Source organism: Tupaia chinensis, unplaced genomic scaffold (genome assembly GCF_000334495.1).
Source record: "Tupaia chinensis unplaced genomic scaffold, TupChi_1.0 Scaffold000159_1, whole genome shotgun sequence".
NCBI classification, from domain to species: domain Eukaryota; kingdom Metazoa; phylum Chordata; class Mammalia; order Scandentia; family Tupaiidae; genus Tupaia; species Tupaia belangeri.
In genome coordinates this window covers 6,069,194-6,092,655 of record NW_006159630.1, presented here as the reverse complement: position 1 = coordinate 6,092,655, position 23,462 = coordinate 6,069,194, and the positions used below count along the sequence as shown (strand labels likewise).

The window sequence follows — 23,462 nt, the reverse complement described above, 5'->3', positions numbered from 1 at the left end:
GAGTCTGCTCAGGCTTCGCCTGATTGGTGGCACGGAAGGCTCAAGTGGAAATCCTGTTCCCTGGAATTGCAAGCTCTGGCTGGTGTCTGTCGTGTCTCTTCAGTCCGATGCTACTGGGACCCCATTTCTCAGTCTCCATTCTGCCTGCTTCCTGCTTGGGAAAGAGCAAGCAGTCTTTCGTCCTCTCCCCCACCCCCTTTTGTAGCCTGCAACCAACTCCCTCCACCCACTGGTCCTCAGGCCTCCTCTCCGTCTTTTATTTTATTTTTAAAAATAATGATTTAATTAATTTATTCATTATTTGATTTGAGCAGAAAGAGACGGGATAGGGTAGGGAGGAGAATGAGAAGGCAGGCGCCAAGTCTGGAGCTCAAGCTGCGATGGGCCATGTGGGAGTCCAGTGCCCTAACCACCAACCACCTGCTGGCCCCTCTGTCTGTCCTTTTCATTGCTAAAAGTTGTGTGCACTCTCCAGAAACAGAGAAAGGAGAGAGCCCCCTGGTGGGGTGTGGCCATGTGGCAAGCCTGTCCCTCCTTCCTATCAACATGCACCCGGTGTGTTTCTCAAGTCATTGGGGCTGGGATTTGAACTGCAGTTGGGCATGTGAGATCAGGCTCCCTTGACTACTAGGCTTCAGGGCCAATCCAAGGTCCCTGTTTTTAAATTTTTTGTTATAGGGTGCATGTACACACCGGAGAGGGAGGAAGAGAAAGGGAAAGGGAGGAACCCCCGGCCAGGGGTGACCACGTCGCACTCTTTCTCCTTCTCTTGGAACGCACGTGTATGATCTTCAGGCGTCTGGGTCTGGGACTCGATCATGCAGCCAACTGGAGATCCAGTACCTTAACCTCCACACCACCTGCTGCCCCCCGGCCCGTCTTTAAATCCCTCCTGCTCTTGTCCCAGGTGCCCACCCTCCTGATTCTACCCAGACGCTCAGAAACTGTAATGGGGGAGGGCAGAAATGCCTACAGGTTAATCAAATCGAATCAAATGTGTCCCCTTTACAAATGTCATGCCCCAAAGTCTGTGCTCTTTTTTTTAAAGTTTATTTTCTGGGAGAGCGAGGGAAAGGGACAGTCAGGCACTGACAAGGTCTTCGTGCCCGTCCCCTCCGCCCCGGCCTGGACCCATGGGTGCACCTGGCACATTCAGTTAGACCCAGGACGCACGGGGGCCTCCCTATTGGCTCAGCAGCAGCCCCACTGCCTGCACCACCTTGGCTGAATGGCTGTGCTCTCCCTCAGAGGATGGGGAGTCCTGTGAGAATCAGGTGAGCGCTTCCCAGGTCTGTGGGATCACCCTCCCCAGTTCAGAGCACTGCTCTAAGGATGAGGTGGGAATAAGTGACATTTTGTCATCTTGTCAAGTGTCAGTAAAGGTTAATACCCTGGGGAGGGAACACACCCACAGAACCGCAAGGGGACTGACAGAAAATCCAACAGAAAAGGGACGTACATGGAGTGACCTGGGTGCCGCTGTCCCTCACTCTCCCTTTCTCATAGCTGGGGCTTGCCAGCTGGACGTTTCTGCTGCAGCTTTTGGGTCAGGAGGGAGGGCGAGAACTTGTCGTGACTGGCCTTCGGGGTCTTCAGGGTCTTTTGGGTCATCTGTGTAGTCTCCCTGGTTGTCTGGCAATTGTGGGCCAGGCATCATGGTTATATACATGCTGGTGGGCCGTGATTGGTTGTAAAAGGTGGGTTATGATTGGTTGCTTTTGGACCAATCATGAGGTGCCAGATATGCAAATCTAAGAGATTCTAGTGGCCAATCAGAGTATGGTTTCAAAGGTGAGGTTTTGAAGGGAAGCCAATCATGGCTTTTGGCATTGTGTAATTGTTTGCTTTCTGAGAAACCAGCAATATTCGCTGGTGCGCAGCTTCCCACAGTGGCTACAGCCGTGGCCCAGCTGCGCTGCAGGTCCAAACCGCCTGCTGCTCTATTCCCTGTGCTGCCCACTAGAGGCGAAAAATTGGTTTGTTTATTAATTTTGTCAGAGGGCACGTGCACTTGCCAGAGATAGACACAGCAAGAAAGTGAGAAATCACCTCCCAGAGGGGGGAGGGATGGCCATAGCATGATCCCTTTTCCACCTCCCACTGGGATTCTGGGTGTACACACACGCATGCCCGGTGGGCTTCTCAAGCTTCCAGGGCCGAGACTCCAGCCTTCAGCTGGCCATGTGGGATCACCATCTTAACCACCACAGCCCGGGCTGGCCCAGAATCTGTATTTATTCACTTTTAGCGGGTTTGCCTCAGGGCATGTGCACTCACCAGAGAGACAGACAGAGACATAGACAGTGAGAAGGAAAGTGAGAAATCACCCTTCAGGGGATGGCCACTCCACAATCCCTTCTGCATTCTCTTCCTGGGATCTGGGGCAAGCACACACACACACACACACACACACACGCACACACCAGGCATGAGTTTCAAGCTTCTGAGTCCAGGACTCAAACCATGGCCAGCCATGCAGGAGTCCAACAACATAACTGCTATGCCACCTGCTGGCCCTGGCCCAGAATTTTTATTAATGTGAAAAATGTTTAAATAAAAAGTCCAGGAAACAAAATTATTTGCAGGATACTATTGCAAGGATGTACAAGGAAGACAAAAAGTCCAGACTGAAACGTACTGAATCGTTAGAGAAAAGGAGACAGGGAGGGCGGAGGTAAAACCTGTTTTCTCTAGAATGGTCCAGGTTGCCTCCCACAGGCTGACTGCTCCGTAGGGCTGCGCAGTCTCCAGTGGTGGGGCTTGGGTAAACTCAGGTTGATGCTGTATGACTGTCACACATGCTGTCCCATGAGCCAGGGATGTCCCGGGTGCTGCTCCAGCCAGGAGGCTGAGGTAACACCCAGAACTGCAATCTATCTGGGGTGGGGATGGAGGAGTCCCATTCTACCTCCTTCTTAAGTCAATGTTCCCTTCAAAGAGGCTGGAACAGGGACCAGAAGATGGCATGATGGTTACATCACTGGACTCCCGTGTAGTGGACCGTAGTTCGAATCCAGGCCTGGCGACTTAAACTCACATTGGGCACGTTCGCATGCGTGTCCAAAATCCTGAGAACGGAGAATGGACTGCGGTGTGGCCACCCCCTTGGGAGGTGGTTTCTTGCTTTCTGTCTCTGTTTCTCCAGCAAGCACATGCACATAGACCTGAGGCCTGTGCTCACCTGCAGTGTGGGGGCTCCCCCACCTGTCTCCAAATGGCCCAGCCTGGTCTCAACTCAGTCTTCCAGCCAAGAGCTGGTCCTGCTGGAGCTGTGGCCTTGGAGCCCCGGGCAGGGGCTGGGTGGCTCCTGGGGGCAGGGGTGTGGTGGCACCTGCCCCTGGCCCAGAGTGGAGCCTTCTCAGCTGGGCACGGAGGCCTCTTGTTGGGGCCCTGGAGGGAGCTTGGCTCAGGGCTGATGGCACAGGGTGAGTGTCCTGCCCTCGAGGAGCCAGAAGACGGGGTAGAGGGGTTGGGTGAAGAGGGCGTGGAAGGTGTGCAGGCGCTGGGTCTCCGGCTCCAGGCTGTAGAAAGTGAGGCAGCCCAAGGTCAGATCCAAGTCTATGCCCAGGAGCTGTGCAGACACCCTCGGGAGGCGCTGGGCCTTCCCGCAGTGCCAGGCCTGGGCGCTGTCCTCCTGGATGCAGAGGCCCCAGGAGCAGGGTTCCCGGCCGATGTTGTCCGTGTGGGGCCCGGGCTTGTGCCGCGTCAGTCCCGGGTAGGCAACACCCAGCGTCACCGAGTGGTCTGACACGCAGACCTCCCAGTAGTGTCGCCCAGACTGGAAGCTCTGGGTACACTGCACCTGCCAGAGCTCGAAGCTGCCTGGCTTGGCCAGGCCCTGGGGCTGGCGACAGTGCTTCACCTGCCGGTTCTGGCAGGACAAGGAGAAGTGGTGGTTGGCACTGCTCGGATCAAAGGTCAGGTTGCGATAATCTGTTGGGGAGATGGACAGACGCGAGCAGGGTACCATCCTGCCCACGAGGGCAGAGCAGCCACAGCACCACACCTGCCTGCAGCCGGCCCGTGCCGGCCAGGATCACGGCACTCGGCACGCACTGGCAGAGCCCAGCGCTCAGCTCAGCACTGGGGACGGCTGTGTTGGACCCAGACTGTCCTCAAGGACCATGCACGAGCCTCAGAAAGTTCATGGAAAATGTGCATTATTAAAAAACTATTCATGGGGGACCAGCAGTTAGCATAATGGCTATGTCGCTGGACTCCTGTGTAGTCGACCGCGGTTTGAGTCCCGGACCAGGTGGCTCGAACTCACGCCGGGCACATGTGCATGCGTGCCCAAGATCCCGAGAGGAGACTGGAGGAAAGGGGAGGGGCCCGTGGCCCAAAAGAAAAAACCCCCCTAAAAAAAAAAAAAAAAAACTATTCATGGAATTCATATATATATATATTTTTTTTTTGGCAAAGGTTTTCATTATAGGGCACATGCGCTCACCAGACATACAGAGACAGAGAGACAGAAAGCGAGAAATCACCCCCCAGGGGGGATGGCCGCGCCGCAATCCCTTCTCCTCTATTCTCCTCTCGGGATCTTGGGCACGCACACATATGCGCCCGACGTGAGTTTTAAGCCACCGGGTCCAGGATGCGAACCGTGGTCAAATATGTAGGAGTCCAGTGACATAGCCATTACGCTAACTGCTGGTCCCTGGAATTCGAATTTTTGGCACCAAAGTAAGATCACACTTGAATTCTATTTTCCATGCCCTTTTCGCAGTCCCCTCCTACGCTGGCTCTGCCTGTCTCAGGGCTAGTGGATGGGCAAGGAGAGCACTTCCTGCCAAGGTGAGTGGGAAGACGGGGCCAGGCCCGGGGAGGACCATGAAATGATGCCTGGGACAAGACACATGGGCACACCAACCTGTGCACACGGGTATATGCACACATGTGCACATGTGCTCACAGCACACACACACACACACACTGGCTTCCTTACTCTGCCAGAGTTGCCTCCTCAGTGGACAAACAGCGTTCAGGACTGGTGCCGGGGGGCCTGGAGCCTCTAGGGGGCAAAGCAGTGTTAGGGGAGAGGAGGTGGGGCAGGAAGCACCATGGGGACATGGGCCTGACCCTGCTCCCAGTCCTGAGTCCAGAGGTAGGGAGGTCTGGGGTGTCAGCCTTACCCACAGGGTCTGAGTCGGTGGTCGTGGCTGGCGTCTCAGGGTGGCCCCACTTTTCCAGGAGAAGGCCAGACAATTGGCTCAGCAACTCCTTCAGGTCACCCAGCATCTGGTCTTCGTCCCACTGCAGAGGGGCCAGTGGCCTGAGAGGCCCTGGGGCCTCAAGGAGCTGTGACCCCTGAGTTCCAGCGACAGCTGCAGTGAGACTGTGTGTGAGGGGCGGGGAGGAGAGCCCTCGGCCTGGTGTCCCGAGGTGGTACCTGGAGGAAGGTCCGGTCGTCCTCCTGCTCCAGGAGGTCCTGGATCCTGCGGCCATGGCAAGCCAGGGCCTCCAAGTGGCCCCGCAGCTGCTGCTCCCCAGCTCGGGCCTGTGCTAGCACCTGCGCCTTGGCTGCCTTGATGGTCCTCAGCTCCTGGTGCCGCCGCAGCTCCAGGGCCTGCAGTAGGCTGCTGAACTTGCCGGAGACGGAGCAGGCCAGGTTGCAGGCTGAGTCCTGGGGGTGAGGGGGAAGACACAGGACAGGCCTCAGGGCTACCCACTTGGCTGGGGGCTGGGGCTGGGGGACCTGGGGCCCTTGGAGCCTCCTCCCCTTCCCTGGGACTCAACTTGCTGCTCAGCCCCTCATTCCCTGCTGCCAAGGTGGCTCACACCTGCTGCCCCGTGTCCTAGGACCCAGCTGGTGGCTGCCCATGGGACGGCGTGACAGGTGGAGGGCTGGGATCGACAGGCCTCCTACCTGGATCTGGCTGCTCTGCTGCAGCAGCTCCTGGAGCTGAGTCTCAGTCTGGGTGGCCTGCTGCCGGGTGGCTTCCAGCCTGGCCCTCAGCTGGACCTGTAGTGCCCGCCATGGGGCGAGAGGGCACGGTTGGCTGTGACTTCCTCAGACAACCAGCAGTACCTGCAGGTGCTGGGTACCCCTCCTCATGCCAGGCTGAGCAGCGGGCCGGCACGCAGAGCACCAGCCTCCATACAGGCTCAGAGAATGGGGTCAGAGTCCCAGGACGGTCAAGGCCCAGGCCATCCCCACGGGAGCAGGGGGTGTGTGGGTGAAGTCCCAACTTCCAGTCCTGCTTGTCTCCTTCAGGCTGAGCAACCTGAGGCAGAGCACCCACCCTCTGGGCTGTAGCCTCCCCTCCCTGCAGATCAGGACATGGGAACAACGTCGCCAGCTGGGGCAGCCTTCGTGGGTAGGGGTGAGGGCCCAAAGCCCCAAAGCTGACAAGCAGGAAGTTCAAGGAGTGAATAAAGCAGACTCTTCCAGCAACAGGGCCAGTCTAGACCCTAGCTTTGGGCACAAGAGGACCCCCATTTGGCTGTGCTCCTTCCGTTCCCTTGAGGACGAGCATTCTCACAGGAGAGAACAAACCAGGCTGACGCCAGAAGCCCCGCTCTTTGTCCACCGGCGAGGGCCAGGCTCACCCTGTTCAGAAGCCTCACTCCCTCGCTTTCGCTCCTCCCACCAGCGTGTCGGGTGTAGACTGTAAGCTCCCTTCACAGATGGCAAAATGGGCGCAGAGAGCTTGCTAATCTGGTCAAGGTCCTCAGCTGTCTCTAAGTCCAATGCTCGCGCCTCTGTCCAGCCCCCTGCGTGCAGCATCGCCCGGATGGATGCAGAAAGAGGGAGGTCAGACCGTCCTGGTTCATCCCCACTGACCCGCAGGATGGCATCTGTCCCACAGTCCCCGAGGTGTCCTTGCTCTGCACCCACCACGCCTCAAGCCTGGGCCCGCTCCTCCAGCCTATCCTCCAGGCTGCCGTCCTGCCCTGACCTCCCTGCAAACTCCCACGCCAAGTTGTCTGCACCTGCCCCTGGGGTGACATCGCGCCCTCACTCCTGGTGGCTTTGGCAGCCATCGGGAACATCTGCCCACACTTTGGAGCCTTCTCCTTCACACTGTCTCTGATGCACTCCAAGACCCCACCCTGGCCCTGGCCCTGCCCCAAAACTGAGCATTTGTCTCCGCCCACTCCCCTTACTTGTTCCAGCCCGTGTCCCAGGCCTCCCCCTTGACAGATTCCCGACCACACAATCTCCACCCGTCAGACCTGCCGGCCACCTCTGTCCCTGCTGTCCTGTTCAGCGTTACTGTGTCACTGTGCGCCATTACCCTGCCACCCCTGGCCCATTCCTCTTCTATCCACCCCCAAGAGAATCCAGCCCCATGTCTTCGCTACTAAAATGGTCCTTGTCAAAGGTACCAGCCACCTCTGACGGCCATTCTGCCAGGGCAACCAGGGCCCATTCTCCGTCCTGCACCCCTGCCTCTGGCTGCCTGTGTCCCTGTCCTGTGTCTCAAGTAGCTACTGCGAGGCTTCAGGGCCCAGGGCTCCTGGCCCAGGCTGGGCGGGGCCTATTCCTCTTCTTCCTGGAGACTGCCCCTTCCGCCCTCCTCCTGATGTCAACTTGCTATTTCTGGCTCAGCCCTCCCTCTGCTGGGCAGATGTCCATGACACACCCTCTAAGCTCTTCCCAGTCGCCAACCCAGACTGTCCAAAACCATTCTCTCAGCACACAGCAGCCCAAAGGGTGTCCCCCTAGCTGCCCTCCACGGGGGAAACTCTGTCCTGTTTCCCCTGCCATGAGGCTCTGGGACTACCCCCCACCCCGCCGTTGCTTTTCAGGCCCAGTCCCTGATATGATATCCACCCAGTCCCCTACTCCCAAGCCTGCAAAGGCTCCCATGGCCCTACAGTAAGAGTCAGAGCCCCACTATGGACCTTAGAGCCCTGGCCCCTGCGGGCTTCACGGGCTCTGCCCCTAGGTCTCAGTGTCACAGGTCTGCCTTTTGGGGACCTGGAGCGCCCAGTTCTTTCCCGCCCACAGCTGGCCCAGGCTGCCTCTGTCCAAGGCTCTCCTGCAGGTCCTTCTGCTGGTGCTTATCCAACCCTCAGGTGTTGACAAAAGGCCGCCTCGCTTTCCTCCTCCTAGTCCCCAAGCAAGGGTGCCCTGCTGCCTATCAGAGAACCACATGCTTTCCTCACTGCATTTCCATGTTCACCTCTGACCTCTTACATGGCCTCTACGTCTCCTCCAGGAGGGGCCGCTTGACTAGCTGGCAGCCAGGTCTGACTACCGCAGCGGGAGAGCAGGGGGACTCTGGGCACATGCACGGGGCGGGAGAACGCTGGGGCCTTGCTGCCGGTGCCCGGCCTCTGCCTTCGCTCAGGCTTATTTATTCAGCGTCTCTGAGACCAGCCTTGGGTGCCCTGGTCATTTCGTGCTCTGACCCTGGAGCTTTTTCTTTCTTTTTAATGACAGGGTTTCGCCATGTCTAGTGCCTCCTGCCTCAGCCGCCCTCGATGCCGGGCACAGGAGCGCGGCCCCCACCACGCCTCAAGCCTGGGCCCGCTCCTCCAGCCTATCCTCCAGGCTGCCGTCCTGCCCTGACCTCCCTGCAAACTCCCACGCCAAGTTGTCTGCACCTGCCCCTGGGGTGACATCGCGCCCTCACTCCTGGTGGCTTTGGCAGCCATCGGGAACATCTGCCCACACTTTGGAGCCTTCTCCTTCACACTGTCTCTGATGCACTCCAAGACCCCACCCTGGCCCTGGCCCTGCCCCAAAACTGAGCATTTGTCTCCGCCCACTCCCCTTACTTGTTCCAGCCCGTGTCCCAGGCCTCCCCCTTGACAGATTCCCGACCACACAATCTCCACCCGTCAGACCTGCCGGCCACCTCTGTCCCTGCTGTCCTGTTCAGCGTTACTGTGTCACTGTGCGCCATTACCCTGCCACCCCTGGCCCATTCCTCTTCTATCCACCCCCAAGAGAATCCAGCCCCATGTCTTCGCTACTAAAATGGTCCTTGTCAAAGGTACCAGCCACCTCTGACGGCCATTCTGCCAGGGCAACCAGGGCCCATTCTCCGTCCTGCACCCCTGCCTCTGGCTGCCTGTGTCCCTGTCCTGTGTCTCAAGTAGCTACTGCGAGGCTTCAGGGCCCAGGGCTCCTGGCCCAGGCTGGGCGGGGCCTATTCCTCTTCTTCCTGGAGACTGCCCCTTCCGCCCTCCTCCTGATGTCAACTTGCTATTTCTGGCTCAGCCCTCCCTCTGCTGGGCAGATGTCCATGACACACCCTCTAAGCTCTTCCCAGTCGCCAACCCAGACTGTCCAAAACCATTCTCTCAGCACACAGCAGCCCAAAGGGTGTCCCCCTAGCTGCCCTCCACGGGGGAAACTCTGTCCTGTTTCCCCTGCCATGAGGCTCTGGGACTACCCCCCACCCCGCCGTTGCTTTTCAGGCCCAGTCCCTGATATGATATCCACCCAGTCCCCTACTCCCAAGCCTGCAAAGGCTCCCATGGCCCTACAGTAAGAGTCAGAGCCCCACTATGGACCTTAGAGCCCTGGCCCCTGCGGGCTTCACGGGCTCTGCCCCTAGGTCTCAGTGTCACAGGTCTGCCTTTTGGGGACCTGGAGCGCCCAGTTCTTTCCCGCCCACAGCTGGCCCAGGCTGCCTCTGTCCAAGGCTCTCCTGCAGGTCCTTCTGCTGGTGCTTATCCAACCCTCAGGTGTTGACAAAAGGCCGCCTCGCTTTCCTCCTCCTAGTCCCCAAGCAAGGGTGCCCTGCTGCCTATCAGAGAACCACATGCTTTCCTCACTGCATTTCCATGTTCACCTCTGACCTCTTACATGGCCTCTACGTCTCCTCCAGGAGGGGCCGCTTGACTAGCTGGCAGCCAGGTCTGACTACCGCAGCGGGAGAGCAGGGGGACTCTGGGCACATGCACGGGGCGGGAGAACGCTGGGGCCTTGCTGCCGGTGCCCGGCCTCTGCCTTCGCTCAGGCTTATTTATTCAGCGTCTCTGAGACCAGCCTTGGGTGCCCTGGTCATTTCGTGCTCTGACCCTGGAGCTTTTTCTTTCTTTTTAATGACAGGGTTTCGCCATGTCTAGTGCCTCCTGCCTCAGCCGCCCTCGATGCCGGGCACAGGAGCGCGAAGCTGCGCCACCGGGCAGCCTTTAGTTCGGGCTGAAAACGGAAGCCGGCCTCCCCTGTCGTCCCAGCCTGCGCCTCCGCTGGCCCAGGCCCGGCGATCAGGAACTAACTGCAGGCCTGGGGAGTAACACCTGCCCGCCTCCTGCGGAAAGCCGCCCCCTCGCCGGCGGCATCACCTCGCGCCCGCGGCGCTCGGCGTCCAGCAGACCCAGCTCGTGGGGGCGACACTCGCTCACGGCGCAGGCGCTGCACACGCAGAGGCCCTCGGTCCGGCAGAAGAGCTCGAGCGGCCGGCCCTAGCGGGGCAGAGTTTTTTGGCCCTCGGTCCGGCAGAAGTGCTCGGGCGGCCGGCCGTGGCGGGGACAGCGCGCGCCGGGGCCGGAATCCCGGCCGGGCGCCGTGCCCACCACCTCCAGCACGCCGCTGAGCGCCACGTTACGGCGCAACTCCGCGCCGTCGGGGAAGGGGTCCCGGCACTCGGGGCACTCCTTCCCGCAGCGGCCCCACGACTTCCGGATGCAGGCCTCGCAGAAGTTGTGGCCGCAGGGCAGCGTCACCGGCTCCTGGAAGAGCTCCAGGCAGATGGCGCAGGTCAGCTTGTCCTCCAGCAGCTGCGCGGCCATAGCGGACTCCTCGGGGGACTCGGGTCCCAGGCGGCGGGGCAAGGCCGGGACCTCTTAAAGGGACCGCGGGTGCGCAGCCTGGTGACGTCCGGGCGTGGCTGCCGCGGGGAGGAGCAAGAACTTTGTCCAGGAAGATGAACTGGCCTGCCCCGGCTCTGGAGGTGCAGACCTCTCCTGATGTCCCCAAACCAGCCGCGGCCTGCCTGAGCCCACGCCATCCATCGCGGCCGCGGAAGGCTCCCTGTTCCCCGCTTGGCATCCCCCTCCCGCAGCTGGGAGCTGGGGGATCCACCCTTTTCTGGAGACTAGACTTGGGAATCCCACAGGGCCTTAGGAAGCTTCTTGAAGGCACCAGAGAACCTTGTCTGAAAATCCAGCCAATCCAGGGCAGGAGGCTCTCGCAGGGCTGGGGTGATTAACCACTGTGCACCCCTGCAGGGCCTGGGTCAACCCCAGGGCCACAGCCTGCTCAGCTTCTCTCCTAAGCAGAGGTGCCCAGCTGCACTTTCTTCTGGAGCTCTGTCTTGAGCACTTGCCAAACTGTGGCAGCTCAGTTCTCTGGGCTACGCCTCGTTTTGGTTCTTTTTAAAGTAAACAAGAAGGAAATTTCTGGTCACCAGGAGACAAACCAGTCCACATGTGTTTTTTTCCCCAAACACCAAAGCCAGCCCTCTGTTGCAATAAGCACCCACCCCTGGCTGGCCCAAGCTGTTCTGGAACCCCATGTAGGGAGACGCATTCCCCCTGAGCCAAGCCAGGCCAAGGTTCCCAAGCTCCCCACCACCCCCCTATGCAGGGTGTGTGCAGAGGAAATGCTAGGAGGGTCCACTCCTTTCTTTGCGAGCTGAGACCTGTGACCCGAGGGAGGCGTGAAGAGTCCGCTGGGCAGTGGCGGGAAGCCCACCCCTCTGCCACGGGTGCACAGATCACCCCTTCACCTGTCTCCTTGGGGAGCATGAGGGGCATGCCATCACCCAGCGCGTGTCCAGGAGCACTCTGGCCCTGAGATGCAGCGCTGCCCAGCTAGACAGGGCTTCTCATGCCAGACAGGCCGGGAATCTGTCTGTGCAGAGGGAACTAGAATAGAGCCTGCTCGGGGCTCCTGGGCCTGCCACCAGGTCAGCTGCCTGTTTCCTCTTACCCCTGCTTCAGCCACAGGATCACAGGATGCTGGACCCAGGAGGCACAAGTGAGGGGTCGCATCCTGGGACAGGAGGCAGCCTCTCCCCACCCACGAGGCCACACAGCTCCAGCGTGGGAGCAGGCTGCTCCTGGAACAGACCCAGACTGGCCACAGCTAAAGTCATCTTTATTCACTTTGTGCAGCCACCGCCACCAAGTCCCCTGCTAGAGCCCTGGCCTGACGGGAGGGCTAGCAGGAGGGCTGTCTCGAGCAGCGCCCAGAGCCCCACAGCCTGCGCTCTGCTGTGCATCTCTGTCCCCGAGGCGGGTGCTCTGAGCCCTCAGTAGATGCCGTAGGTGGGCTCGTGACTGTCTCTGTACCGGTCCAGGTAGCGCAGAGGCTGCCGGTGGGGGAAGCGCTTCTGCCTGGGATGGTAAGGGGGTGGCCGCACAAACTCAAACACGGGCTCTGGCATGTCTGCAGGAAGAGTGAGGGCCGTGGCTGATTCCTAGCCTGGGCCTTACCCCCTGCCATGAGGCTGAGCCGGCCAGGACTGCCCACCTGCCTGCAGCCCTCCCTGACAGAGCTGCTGGGCAGGCAGGAGCAGTCTGGGAGCACAGGCCTTACCCAGGAGCTGGTGGAAGATGTGGGTGACCGAGTCATCCCAGCGACACTGGAAGAAGGCCAGGCCAGCCGGAGTCATGACTTCCTGGTGCTTTTTGTAGAAATCAAAAGTGCGGAAGGTCCGCTGGGCCAGCCGGTAGCTGTGAGAACAGGGAACATCTGTACCCTCAGGCAGCCCTGAGCCGCCCCTGGGGGCCTGCCGGGCACACTGCTCTCCCTCGTCTCTGGGCCGAGGCTAGAGCAAGGGGAGGTGAGCGAGGGCGCCTCTGTGCTCTGGGATGCCGAGGCCTGGGCCCAGTTACCAGGGTGGCGGGCGGGCGTCTTCTGAGAAGTCTATCGGGTTGTCCTGCTTGAAGAGAAGGGAGACGAAGCGGTGGAAGCCGGAGCCACGGGCAGGGAAGGGGGGCAGGTAGGGACACGTCTCCTGGCCTTCAGTCACCTGGGTGCCCGGGATGTTGGTTCTGGAAGGAGAAAAGTATCTGAATTGCCGCTAGCCGGCGGTGGCAGGAGCGTCCCCACCATGGACAGCCAGAAGCTGGTAGGTCCCTGGGAGGACAGGCGCTCACTATCCTGTCACAGTGAGGTGGGAGGCCGCGCTCTCTCTCCTGGACACACTGCAGGCACAAGAAGGGAGTGGGCGGGTGCCAAGGCTGGGGACAGGGTGTGGCGCCCGTCAGGACCGGAGCAAGGCTGGCAGCCTGTCCTCCCACTTTGGAGCTGCTTCTCTCTCCGTTTCCTGGGCTCTGGGGGCCTGTTGGGGGGTCTGCCCAGTCTGGTCCTGCGGTGGCTACCGTACCTGCCCCAGGTACAAGTCCCTGGAGGATCTTGCACAGGTAACTGCAGTTGAAGAAAAATGGCAGAAACCAGCCTCCCAGTCACACCCTTATTGCCCACAAGTCTCAAAACTGGGGTCACCTGTCTGCCCTCTGCCCTGTGCTTAAGAGTCAAAATCCACCAAGAAAACAGAGGCAGCTCAGCTGGGATGCTGTGAGGACTGCCCCGAAGGAATGGGAGAGGCAGGGTCTCTCTGTGTTCTCTCTTGACTGTCACAGAGTCCCCGGGGCAGGTGAGGTACATGGTGGCATGTCCCGTGTTACAGGTGAGGAAACAAGTCAGGCAGATGAAGAGGCTGTGGAGACTTGTCTTCAAGGGTTTGTCTGGGTCACAGAAGGCAGAGGTGGGGGTTCCCTGGGATGGGAGGTTAGTCTGTGATACAACCAAGACTGACTCTGGGGGCAGCTCCTCCCAAGCCCCAGGTCGCCCTCGCGAGCCTCAGACCCACTCCACGGCCCATACTCACACCAGCCAGTGGACGTACTCGGCGTCCGGCTCCAGCAGGTGTCCATCTGCACAGACACACCCAGCTGACCACATGCCCGGTGACCCCCACCTCCAGCAGGAGCTGGGGCTGGAGCTCCCTGACCCCCACAAGCCCTGACTCGGGGAGGTAAGGGAGGCAGGAGGCCCGGGGAACCCAGGACACCCACCCAAATTGGTGAGCAGCAGCGTCCACATGGTGCCCTTGTCTGCCTCAAAGGTCACCTCTGGGGCTCGGGCGGCCTGGTAGGGAGAGAACAGAGGAACCGTCACCCCACCAGGGACAGACAGGCTGCTCCAAAAGGCATCTCTGGAGGGCTGGAGGCTGAGGGAGCCTTAGAGAAGAGTGCCCTCTCTCCAGACGCCCTGCATGGCCTCTTGCAGAGGCATGTCAGCAAAGGGACACAGAGCGGGGACCCTGTGGGGGCACCTGTGGGAACCTAAGCACAGGGAGGAACATGAGTCAGGGTACAGGGGCCCAAGCACTCCGAAGACGGTAGGGTGGTTGCAGGAAAGACGGGACTCCTCTTTCTTTGTTTTGTATTATTTTCTTTGCAAGAGCCATGGCACCATTTCCCAGGAAATCGGAAAGACAAAGGACGACACCACCTCCACCCCAGGAGTGATGTGTGCTGCTGCGACAGGACACGTCTGTGCACACAGGCTGGGGCAGGGCACATGCGAGCAGTTACCTCAGTTGGGGTCACCTCATTGCCGTGGTACACGGGCACCAGGTCCTCCTCACCCACAGCATAGGCCACGCTCAGGGGGACACGGGGCACGAAGGTGGCCCCATGGAACAGATCTCGGTAGAGGCCGTAGTACTCGGCCAGACGCTGCTTGTGGTAGGGGCCGCTGGTCCTCTCCCACTCGGCCCGCACAGCTTCCAGTGGGATGGTGGCTGGGAAGGAGGGAGCCCCGCTGAGATGCAAGGCTGGGACAAGGACACACCACGGCCCCTCCCTGCGAGGCCATACCTGTGCGCAGGCGGGCAGCCCTCTCCTCTTCCACGCTGGCCCGTAGCTCCTGCAGGACCCGTTTTCTTTCTAGAAGCCGTTGGGCGTGGCAGACCTTGGGTGGAGGCAGCCCGATGTCAGTCTTGCCTTTGGGATCTGGTGGGGAAGATGCGTGGACGGCAGCAGGATCAGGTCTCCCTAGCTAAACTGCCTGTCCCTCCATTGTCTCGGTGGCTCCACGCTCTGGTGCTAGAACCTTCCCTCTGACTCACAATCAAACATGCTGCGCGGCCTGCGTCCCAGACCAGAGCGGGGTCCAGATGCTCAGCAAATCAGACTCAACCTCAAGTTATGGTTTCTTGTTTAAAACTTTTTATTTAACTTTATTTATTTTTGATTTGACTAGAGAAAGACAGAGCAAAAGAGAGAAAGTGAGAAAGCAAGCTACCAGGTCCAGGACTTACACCTCGGTCGCCATGTGGGAGTCCAGTGTCCTTAACCACCACGCCACCTGTTGACCCCTTTTTGAAACAAGTTTGTTTCTTTCATGAGACACAGGCACCTCCAGGAGGATCCTACACTGTGACCCACCTGCACATGCACTAGCAGGAGACAGAAACAGGACACTAGGAAGCACCCCCCCTTGTGGGAGGAAGGCTATACCACAATCCCATCTCCATTTTCCTCTTGGGATTCCAGCATACATGCACGTGCACCCAGCAAGCTGGGTCTATAACCTGAACCATGCCATTGGCCAAATGGAATCCAGCCACTTTGGCTACCACACCTTGGGCTGGCCCTCTATTTTTTATACTTTCAAAAATGTTGGTATCTGCTAGAAGACACGTTTGCTCACTGGAGAGACACACAGAGAGACAGGGAAAGTGAGAAGGCACCCCCGAGGGATGGTCATGCTGAAATCCCTTCTCCATTTCTCCTTTCATGATTTTGAACACACACTCGCACTTAGTGTGTTTTTCAAGCTGCTGGCTCTAGGACTCAAACCAAGCAGCCAGCCATGTGAGATCCAACCATTTTAACCGCCAGGCCACTGACTGGCCCTGGGTTTGTTTATTTTTTAAAGTTAATTTTATTCATGATAGCAGTACACAACCTGGAGAGAAAGAGAGTGGGGGTGGGCACCCTCACCAGGGGTTGTCAAGCCACAATCTGCTTTCCTAGTTCCTCTAGCTCACTGGAATCGTGCGCTTGTGCTAGCAGGCCTGGCATGTTTTCAAGTCTCCCTGGGGCTCTGAACTCATTCTGGGCCATGTGGTTTTCAGCAGTCTCCCACCGACTGTGCCACCAGGCTGAGCCAGAGCTGGAATTTAAACTAGGCTATTTAAACTCTGTCTGTGTCCCAAACCACCATGAAAACCACCTCTATAAATGCTTTCAAAAACAGTGTTTTGGGGCCAGCAGGTGGCGTAGTGGTTAAGGCGCTGGACACTCCTATGTGGCCGTCCACGGTTCGAGTCCTAGACCTGGCAGCTTGCTTTCTCACTTTCCCTCTCTCTCTTCCTCTCTGGTCAAATTAGAATGGATAAATAAATATAAGTAAAATGATTCCTTTAAAAAAAGGATGTTCTGGGTCCAGCAGCCAGTGTGGTGGTTGAGGCACCAGACTCCTACATGGCCAACCGTGGTTCAAGTCCTGGTAGCTTGTTTTTTTTCACTCCCCTCAGCCTCCACCCCCTTTTCTGTCTCTCTCTGGTCAAATTAAAATCAATGCATAAATAAGTAAAAAATAAATAAATAGGAACAGCAGTTGGTGTAATGGCTATGTCACTGGACTCCCATGTAGTCTACTGCGGTTCAAGTCCTGGACCTGGTGGCTTAAACTCAAGCCGGACGTGTGTGCATACATGCCCAAGATCCTGAGAGAATGAAGGAGAAGGGATTGCGGTGTGGCCATCCCCCTGGGGGGTGATTTCTCACTTTCCGTCTTTCTCTCTCTCTCTCTCTCTCTCTCTCCTCCCTATAGCAAAAACCGCCCCCCCCCCAAAAAAAAGGATATTCTCAGTGAGTGTAAATTCCTTAATGGCTGGATCTCTGGGACCTTGGTCATGACTTTAATTTCACTTAGCAAAGTACTCTACACTTATCTGTCAGACACTGGGAGGATGCAAGGCTCTAAGGGTTGGCAACAGGCAGGGCCCCTCTGAGTTGAAGGCTCTAACAGTCTGGGGAAAGCAGCAAAAATAAAGTCAGAAGAGGCCAGGGACCAGCAGTAGGCATAATGGCCATGTCGCTGGGCTCCCATGTAGTAGACCACGGTTCGAGTCCCAGACCCGGTGGCTTAAACACACAACGGGCGCATGTGCATCGTGCCCAAGATCCTGAGAGGAGAATGGAGAAGGGATTGCGGTGTGGCCATCCCCGGGGGGGGGGGAGTTGGGGGTGATTTCTTGCTTTCTGTCTCTGTCTTTCTGGCAAGCCCAGGCACCCTATAGCAAAAATCTCTCAAAAAAAAAAAAAAAAAAAATCAGAAGGGGCCAGCAGGTGGTGTGGTGGTTAAGGCGCTGGATTACCGCATGGTTGAATGTGGTTCAAATCCTGGACCTGGCGGCTTGCTTTCTCCCTCTCGCTCTCTGATAATCACATGTATCCTACAGCAAATAAGAAAAAGATAAATAAAATTAAGCAAATAGTTTAAAAAAAGAAATGGTCAGAACACGATGTGACTCGGACTAAGATACTGAGTATCTTAGAAGCAAAGAGAGGCCTCCCAATTTCGAAAGGGGAGAAGGTTGAGGAAATTTTCCCGGTAGAGAGGGCTAAACCATCCTGGAGACGAAACGGTCAGCAGCGCGCACAGGGGCGCCGGCACCGCTTCTCAGCGCTCGGGGAGGATGGCGGCGGCCCCCTCCCCCCCCCGCGAGCTCCGAGGCCGGTGTCTACACCGCCTGCTCCGGTCACCCGCACCTGTCTCCTCCTGGAAATACTCCCGGTAGGTTCGCCACCAGTGCGGGGCCCGCGCCTCCTGATCCGCCCGGCGCCGATAGCGGTCGAAGCTCCGGTACTTCTCCAGCCGCTCCAGGTTGCTCACGTCCACGTCCTCGTTGGGCATCGGCCCCAGCGGCGCGGTCCGGCGGCTCAAAGCGGCTGCGGGCAGAGACACACGTCAGGCTGGCTCCATGCCGGCCCGCAGGAGCCAGGGGCGGGTGCTGGCTCAAGCCCTGGGCTCGGGCTTCAGGGAACCTCCAAGAGCTCCCCCCAGACCCCTCACCCGAGCTGCTGAAGCCCCGCCATCTCCCACATCCATACAGCACGGCGCGCCACCAGGGCGCCGCCATCTTGGCCCCGGCCGCCGCCGCTCCTAGGACCCCAGCGGAGGTGGCCGAGCAGCGCCTGAACGCACCGCGAGGCCCCGCCCCCGGGGTGGGGTCAGGCTCCAGGCTCCTCCTTCCCGGAGGTCCTGGGGCGGAGGTGGCTGCGGGCTGCGCAGCGTCTGGCTGCGGAAGTGCGGATGAGCTGTTTGGCGGAACTGGTAGCAACCCGCGTTCCCTGCCCTCGGTCGAACACCAGGGGGCGGCACAGGCGAGGACCGTCACCGGGTCAGGCAGCCGCTCTGAACCTGGAGAATCTGAGCTTTGCAGGGTTCTGGCTATAGCCCTCAGGGATCCACCGAACGCTGACCCGAGGGTGGCATCCTGAGCTCCTGAACTGTGCTGCTTGGGTGGTGGGAGGGGGGCGAGCATGGATTTTGGAATTGGACTACTTGGGATTGAACGCCAGATGCAGGCAGAGGTGCAGCGGTAAAACTATGTATTTTACGAAGCATTCCCACGTGGCAAAATTCCTGGTTCAAGTCCAGAGACCTCCCTGAGTATACCAAGCACAGGTATGTCCAGATCTGGAGCTGGCCAGAGGTTGGGGTGGGTGTCAGGAGACTGTTGGGGGCAGGTGCGCACTCTCTCCCATGCTCATGGAAGAAATAAATGAATAAAACACACACCAGCTTGTGGCCTCATTGTCCTTTGTAGTTTTTTGTTGTTGTTGTTTAGAGGTTTTTGCTATAAGGCGGTGCAATTGCCAGAAAGACAGAGAGACAGAAGGTGAGAAATCACCCCCCAGGGGGGGATGGCCATACCACAATCCCTTCTCCTTCATTCTCCTCTTGGGATCTTGGGCACGCACAAACGGGCCCGGCGTGAGTTTAAGCCACTGGGACCAGGGCTACTGATTGCATCCGACTATGTGGGAGTCCAGCGACATAGCCATTATGCCAACTGCTGGTCCTGCCCTTTGTAGTTTCATTTGGGAAAAAATACAAGCAGTAATAGTGGTTACCTCATCGGATTGTGAGAAGGATGAAATGAACAAAACTATTCATGGTGGTGTTTGTGCTAGCTCTTGATACCTCCAAACCCTGAGGATGTCAGTGGCCTGGGTAAGACACACAGGGGACCACGTCTGCCAGGTCTGTGGTAGTCTTGGGACCTAGTTCTGACAAGGTAGCGTGGTGACCTGGATCCTCTTCTGCCCGCTCCTGCCTTGGGATGCAAGCCCCCAGAGCACACTGCCACTGCTGCTCTCCTCGTTCCCCCAGGCCTGGCCCCTCACAACTCCTCCAAGAAGCCTTTGCTGACAACCCACGCCAGGGCTGGTGAACAGGTCAGTTGCTCTGGCACTAGCAGAAGCTTGGCTTTCACACTCACACTGAAATGGGAAGAGTCTGTCCACGGCCACACTTTAAATTGGTTTGCACACACAGTAGTGAAACAGCGGGGTCTCAAACCATCTCTACTAACTTGCCCAACCACGGGCACCTACTGTGTGGTAGGCGTTGAGGCGACGCACAGGCCAGTAACTGTCTTGCCCTTAAGGAATCAATGCTTATGTTGGAGTTCAGAAGTCCATACCCCAAAGTGAAGGCCTCAGAGTTGGCCTTAGAAGCAGTTTCTCAGGGCCGCTGGTGGCGTGGTGGTTGAGGCAGCTGGATTCCACATAGCTGTCCTGGATCTGGAGCTTGAAAAACATGAGTGTGTGTGCATGTGCGCCCAAAATTCCAAGAGGAGAATGGAAGAGGGGATTGAGGCATGGCCATCCCCATTGGGGGGAAGCTCTTCCTCTCTCTCACATACTCTATAGCAAATTTTAATAACAACTTAAAAAAAAAGTTTATCTCTGACCTTCTTCTGTCCTCATTCTCCCTTGGGGCAAGCCATATAAACAAGAATCCCGTGTCCCTAAGGCAGGTCACAAAACCCCTTTCCCCAAAGCCAACCATAACCCCTAAAAATACTACTCTAACTTTCCCTCCCTATCTCCGATCTATCTTGTCTGGTGCTAGATGAGACCCTCATTACAGAGGAGTCCTGCCCCATTCCTGGGAGGAAGGAATGCTGCAGAGGAAGACCCAGAACCATCTAAGCAGACAGGCCTTGCTAGGTTTCCCTACTCGGTTGGTGTCATTAGCTCACAGCCTTGTCACACTTCTACACTGCGTCCTTGCTTCCTGTGTGTCTCTGGGGTCTTGTCTGAACGCTTCCATGTGTATGTGCAGAGGGACCAAAGTCCAGGCTTTAACAAGGCTCCCAACCAGGCACGTGCTGCTTCCCTTCTCATTCAGCACCTACTCAAGGAGCAGCTTTAATTTAAAAGGATTATTTTATTCAACTACATTTAATTTAAAAAGAGAGGTGAGAAAGTAAGCTTCTGGGTCTGGGACTTGAACCACAGTCGGCCATGTGGACGTCCAGCATCCTTAGCCACCACACGACCTGCCAACCCCAAAAGACCTCCTTTGCATGAGCGAGCCCTGTAGCCTAGCGGCTAAGGGGGCCAGGTCCCACATGGCTGATCATGGTTTGAGTCCGACCCCGGCTTAAAAAACATCCCAAATGCATTAGGGCATATGCCCAAAGCCCCAAAAGAGAAAAAGAAAATCCATGCTGGGGAGGCAGGTACTGTGATGGTTAAGATACTGGGCTCCCACGTGGTCAACCACGGTTTAAGTCCTGGACGCTGTGGCTTGAAAATCATGTTGGGCATGTGCGCACGCGTGCCTAAAATCCATAGTGGGGAATGGAGAAGGGACTGCGGCATGGCCATGCCTCTGGGGGTGATTTTTCACTTTCCCTTTCTGTTTCTTCCTGTCTCTCTCCAGCTAATACACATGCCTACAGCAAAAACCTTAAACAAAAAAATCCCTGGTGAAGCATGATGCTCTGCAAGGAGGATCCACACGGGGAGGTTCTTGGTTCAAGTCCGGGAACTCTGAGTACCCAGCACACGAGTGCCCATGATCAGGGGCTGAGGTGGGGGCAGGATTAGTGTCAAGACCCTGTTGGGGTTACTGTCTGTTTCTCTTACTCATGGAATAAACTTGAAAAAAAAAATGCAATTAATAGGCCCAAAACCAAAGCTAAACATGTAAATAAGATGTTCTGAAAGAGCAAGGGAGGACACTCCGCCCTCCTGCTCCTCTGCCTCCCTGCTCAGCAGGATCGTCTCTAAGGGAAGGTGAAAACCCCTCCTGGATAGAAGCCACTTTGGAAACAACTGTGACTTTATTGTGAACCTGCTGGGTCGGTCCACCCCTCCTCCTCCCGGCACCCCTCGGTGACCTTGGTGCAGCACCCACACCCCCCTACGGAGACCAGCGGCCCTTGCTCTGCCTTGTGTCAGTCCCAGTGAGCTGTGGCTCTGCGGCAGGTGAACAGCAGAGAAGCTGTCCCTCCTGGTCCCTCCCCACCTGCCTGTGGCAGGGAACTTAGATGAGGAAGAAGCTGGAGGCCAGTGTCCAGGCTGAGCTTGGGCCTGGGCAGGGCTGGCCGTGGACGGTGGGGCGCAGGACTGCAGGAGCACCGCTGACTGCGAGGTAATCCAGGGGCTTGGCGCCCTTCCCCCGGCACATGCCTCCCTTTCGGCCAGGATGGCCTTGTTTGTGTCTCCATTTGGGAGCAGACCTAGGAGCAGACCTCCCAGGTAGGAAGGCAGAAGGCTGCTCGTTGCATCCCTCAAGAAAAGCCACTGCCTCCGGCCCGCCCAGGTCAGAAGCCCCAACGTCTGCCTGTGGAGGCTCAGGGGGTAGCCCACTGGAGAGGCTGGGACTCTGCTTCCTCGAACCCTCTATGGTGAAGCCCAAGCCTGATGGCTGTGGGCCAGGCAACCAAAGCCGCAGGGAGGCAGCCTTGGGACCACAACTCCCCCAGGGGTCGCAGAGCCCTAGAAGCAGGGGCCACCTGGGGACTCAGACCTGGCTGCAGCACTTGGAAAGAACTGGCCCAAACCCCATCCATGGATGGCTGTAATCAGGCCCTGGGCATTTCGGAGCCTTCCTGGCACCGGTTCCGCCAGGCTGACGGCCAGCTGGGTGATAGGAGAGCACTCCAGAGTCTGAGCCCTTGTTGGGGAGCCAGGGAGGCTCCCTCAGGCTGAATGGGACGGTATATTGTAGGCTGCTTTCTTCAGGGTCTCCAGGAAGAACTGTTCGTTCTCTAAGAAGTCTCGGTCCTGCAAGAAAGACCCAGATCAGCTGTCACGCTCCCACGATAGAAGTGGGCCCCGACACCAGGTGATCAGCTCTCACTTGGGACCCCTCTTGGCCTCTTTCCTGACTGCCTGGCTCTGGGGGCAGTGGATTTAGGGACGGGCCCAGGTGCCTAGTGAGACAGCGCATGGGTTCCATCCTGGGGAGGCCACCTGCTGGCATGGAACTTATGAGCACATGTCTTCACGCCTCTAGGCCTGTGGCCCTGTCCGCAGGCTGGAGATGGTGACGTGCCTACCTTGTGAGGCTGTGTGAGGGTGAGCTTCTAACTCAGACAGCCTTCAGCACCATGCCTGGCACCCATTGCTCTGGTTATTACAGGTTACTGTGAGGTTTAACTGACAGATGACATGTACGCATAGCTACAGCCTAGGGCCACCCGCATCGCTGCTCTCCCCCAGGAACTGGGTTAGCCTTCCCGGGTTGGTGTGCCCCTCCTGCCTCTGCCTCAGGTTGCTGTCACATGTGCACGTAAGGACCCCCGAGGCCAGGAGACACCCACCTGCTCAGCCGTGTGCCTCAGTAGTACCAGCTTGGCGTAGAGGTGCGAGGGGCCTAGGCCTGGCTGGTTGCACCCAGGGGTGGTGGAAGGAGAACTGTGAGCTGAAAAGGGGACCAGCAGATGGCAGAGTGGTTATGTCACTGGACTCCCATGTAGTCAACCACGGTTTGAGTCCCAGACCTGGCAGTTTACAACTCAGGCTGGGGGTGTGTGTGTGTGTACATGCTCAAGATCCCAAGAAAGGGACTGCAGTGTGGCCATGCCCTGGGTGATGATTTCTTGGATTCTGTCTCTCTGGCAAGTGCACATGCTCTGTAGCAAAAATCTCTCTCAAAAAGGCAGAGGGATGAGGGGGGACATCAGGCGACCCCAGCTTGTTCCCCAGGCCCTGCCTGTGCACCGCCAGGCTGGAATCTGAGCAAAGGCTTGGCGGGCACACTACACCGACCCCCAAAGCCTGTTTATCTTAGCAATGAATTGCTTGGCATGGGACAGCCTCATAATGGAAAAGTGTGCTCATTAAGATGTGACTGGGGGGGGACCAGCACTTAGCATAATGGCTATGTCGCTGGACTCCCATGTAGTTGACTGCAGTTCAAGTCCTGGACCTGGTGGCTTAAACTCACACTGGGTGTGTGTGCGTGCGTGCGTGCGTGCCCAAGATCCCAAGAGGAGAATGGAGGAGAAGGGATTGTGGCGTGGCCATCCTCCCAGGGGGCGATGTCTTGCTTTCTCTCTGTGTCT

The 23,462-nt window shown here is 57.9% G+C and overlaps 3 protein-coding genes across 3 annotated transcripts in view; all 3 read right to left on the bottom strand.

Annotated features, from left to right (window-relative positions):
- The window catches only part of LOC102472364 (uncharacterized), a 26,308-nt gene extending 14,955 nt beyond the window's left edge, over positions 1 to 11,353 (bottom strand). Inside the window, 7 exon segments of the mRNA XM_014586674.2 lie at positions 1,518 to 1,632; positions 3,371 to 3,933; positions 4,952 to 5,017; positions 5,139 to 5,313; positions 5,396 to 5,629; positions 5,873 to 5,968; positions 10,252 to 11,353. Coding sequence (XP_014442160.1) covers positions 1,518 to 1,632; positions 3,371 to 3,933; positions 4,952 to 5,017; positions 5,139 to 5,313; positions 5,396 to 5,629; positions 5,873 to 5,968; positions 10,252 to 10,698 — 1,696 coding nt within the window. The 5' untranslated portion in view covers positions 10,699 to 11,353.
- A 637-nt stretch (positions 11,354 to 11,990) lies between these two features.
- On the bottom strand, positions 11,991 to 18,068 carry MRPL38 (mitochondrial ribosomal protein L38). The gene is made up of 9 exons (XM_006145785.3): positions 17,948 to 18,068; positions 17,644 to 17,823; positions 14,740 to 14,874; positions 14,455 to 14,663; positions 13,933 to 14,005; positions 13,746 to 13,791; positions 12,748 to 12,906; positions 12,449 to 12,585; positions 11,991 to 12,298 (listed from the first exon to the last, which is right to left on the bottom strand). Exons 1-9 carry the CDS (start codon positions 18,012 to 18,014, stop codon positions 12,162 to 12,164), a joined length of 1,143 nt encoding a protein of 380 aa, XP_006145847.1. The 5' UTR covers positions 18,015 to 18,068; the 3' UTR covers positions 11,991 to 12,161.
- A 3,146-nt stretch (positions 18,069 to 21,214) lies between these two features.
- Positions 21,215 to 23,462, bottom strand: part of FBF1 (Fas binding factor 1) — a 31,390-nt gene continuing 29,142 nt past the window's right edge. The window contains 2 exon segments of the mRNA XM_006145787.3: positions 21,215 to 22,179; positions 22,719 to 22,819. Of these exon segments, the coding sequence (XP_006145849.1) occupies positions 22,096 to 22,179; positions 22,719 to 22,819 (185 nt within the window). The 3' untranslated portion in view covers positions 21,215 to 22,095.

Excerpts from the sequence above, each read along its gene's own strand:
- MRPL38 (XM_006145785.3), bottom strand. The coding sequence starts at position 18,014 with ATGGCGGCGCCCTGGTGGCGCGCCGTGCTGTATGGATGTGGGAGATGG. Across the intron at positions 14,664-14,739 it reads GGCTGCCCGCCTGCGCACAG|CCACCATCCCACTGGAAGCT; the intron begins GTATGGCCTCGC and ends CCTCCTTCCCAG. Across the intron at positions 14,006-14,454 it reads ATGAGGTGACCCCAACTGAG|GCCGCCCGAGCCCCAGAGGT; the intron begins GTAACTGCTCGC and ends TCTCCCTACCAG.